The sequence below is a fragment of the Meleagris gallopavo genome, chromosome 3 (genome assembly GCF_000146605.3).
Source record: "Meleagris gallopavo isolate NT-WF06-2002-E0010 breed Aviagen turkey brand Nicholas breeding stock chromosome 3, Turkey_5.1, whole genome shotgun sequence".
NCBI classification, from domain to species: Eukaryota; Metazoa; Chordata; class Aves; order Galliformes; family Phasianidae; genus Meleagris; species Meleagris gallopavo.
Genome location: NC_015013.2, coordinates 65,625,814 through 65,626,978, shown reverse-complemented (window position 1 = coordinate 65,626,978; position 1,165 = coordinate 65,625,814). Strand labels below are relative to the sequence as shown.

The 1,165-nt window shown below is 41.6% G+C and overlaps 1 protein-coding gene across 1 annotated transcript in view; it reads right to left on the bottom strand.

Annotated features, from left to right (window-relative positions):
* STMN2 (stathmin 2) overlaps window positions 1-678 on the bottom strand; it is a 33,025-nt gene extending 32,347 nt beyond the window's left edge. Inside the window, exon 1 of the mRNA XM_003205132.4 lies at window positions 432-678. Coding sequence (XP_003205180.1) covers window positions 432-450 — 19 coding nt within the window. The 5' untranslated portion in view covers window positions 451-678. The remainder of the gene's footprint in view (window positions 1-431) is intronic.
* Between the last annotated feature and the right edge of the window lie 487 nt (window positions 679-1,165).

Sequence of the window (1,165 nt, the reverse complement as noted above, 5' to 3'; positions counted from 1 at the left end):
GGGGGAGAACTTTGCCATTCGTTTTTTAAAATATATCTCTACTTTAATATATATATTACCATTATGTACACATTCGGTGCCATAAGATACGCTAATCTTTGAAATAATAAAAACTGTTTTGAGAATAAGGCTGTGCTCACATTACCAACTTCACCCATCAGAAAATATTTAATCTGATCTCAGGACGTTAAAAGAGCCCCGCGGTCCCACCCTCCTCCTCCCCCTCCCTCAACTCTTCTTTTTTTTCCTTTTATTTTATCCTTTTTTTTTCTTCATTTTTTTTTTAATCCATCAAATAAATAAAAAAATACGATTAGCGTTTTCTTGATTTTTCTAAACTTTGGGGCCACTGAGAAGAGCCCACAGAACAGGGAGTGGTGCTAGGAAATAGTGGAGATGGCTTCAGAAGGAAAAGAGATGTATTTTCTTACCCATTGCTGTTTTAGCCATGGTGGGATGTGCAGGCGCTCAGAGGTGCTGAAGGCAAAGGGGTCCAGCTACAGCAGTGCAGAGAGGGAGAGAAGACTGAATAAGGCACTGAGTCAGCAGAGTGGGGCCGTGCAAGAGAAGGAGCAAGAGGCAGGAGCCCATGAATAATTATCACTCCTCTACCCAAGCAGATTGGCTCTAGAGGTCCCCTGACATGACTCCTGCAGAGCCAGAATCTCCGGGCATTAAATATTGATCCACCAATGGTGCTGGAGTACAAAGTGCCAGAATGCAGTTTGAAATGGAAATCAGTCCTTGAATGCCTCTCCCCCCTCGGTCTGGCTTCAGTAGTACATTCCATGTCAAATGTTTTATGTCTTACATGAAAAAAGCCTATTGGCGTTGAAGGCTCTGCTGTTGCTACCTGTAAAACATGCAGAAATGCATTTTAACACACTTTATTCCAAAGCTGTTACAAAAATAAATAAATAAATAAAGAGGACAAATTGAAAAGATTGTCTAAACCATTTCAATAGAACACCTGCCTAGGTCACTTTCCCTTCTGCATTCTGTTTCCTACTAGTACATGCAGATACTATATTCTTTTCTGCTGTGTATTTATTTTAGAAACCCCAGAGCTAACCCTGGACCACTCGCTTTGTGCCATAACATGGGGAACGACATCTAGAGCTGCTTGTGCTCAGGAAGGGCTCTGGAAAGCCCAAAACAGGATGAA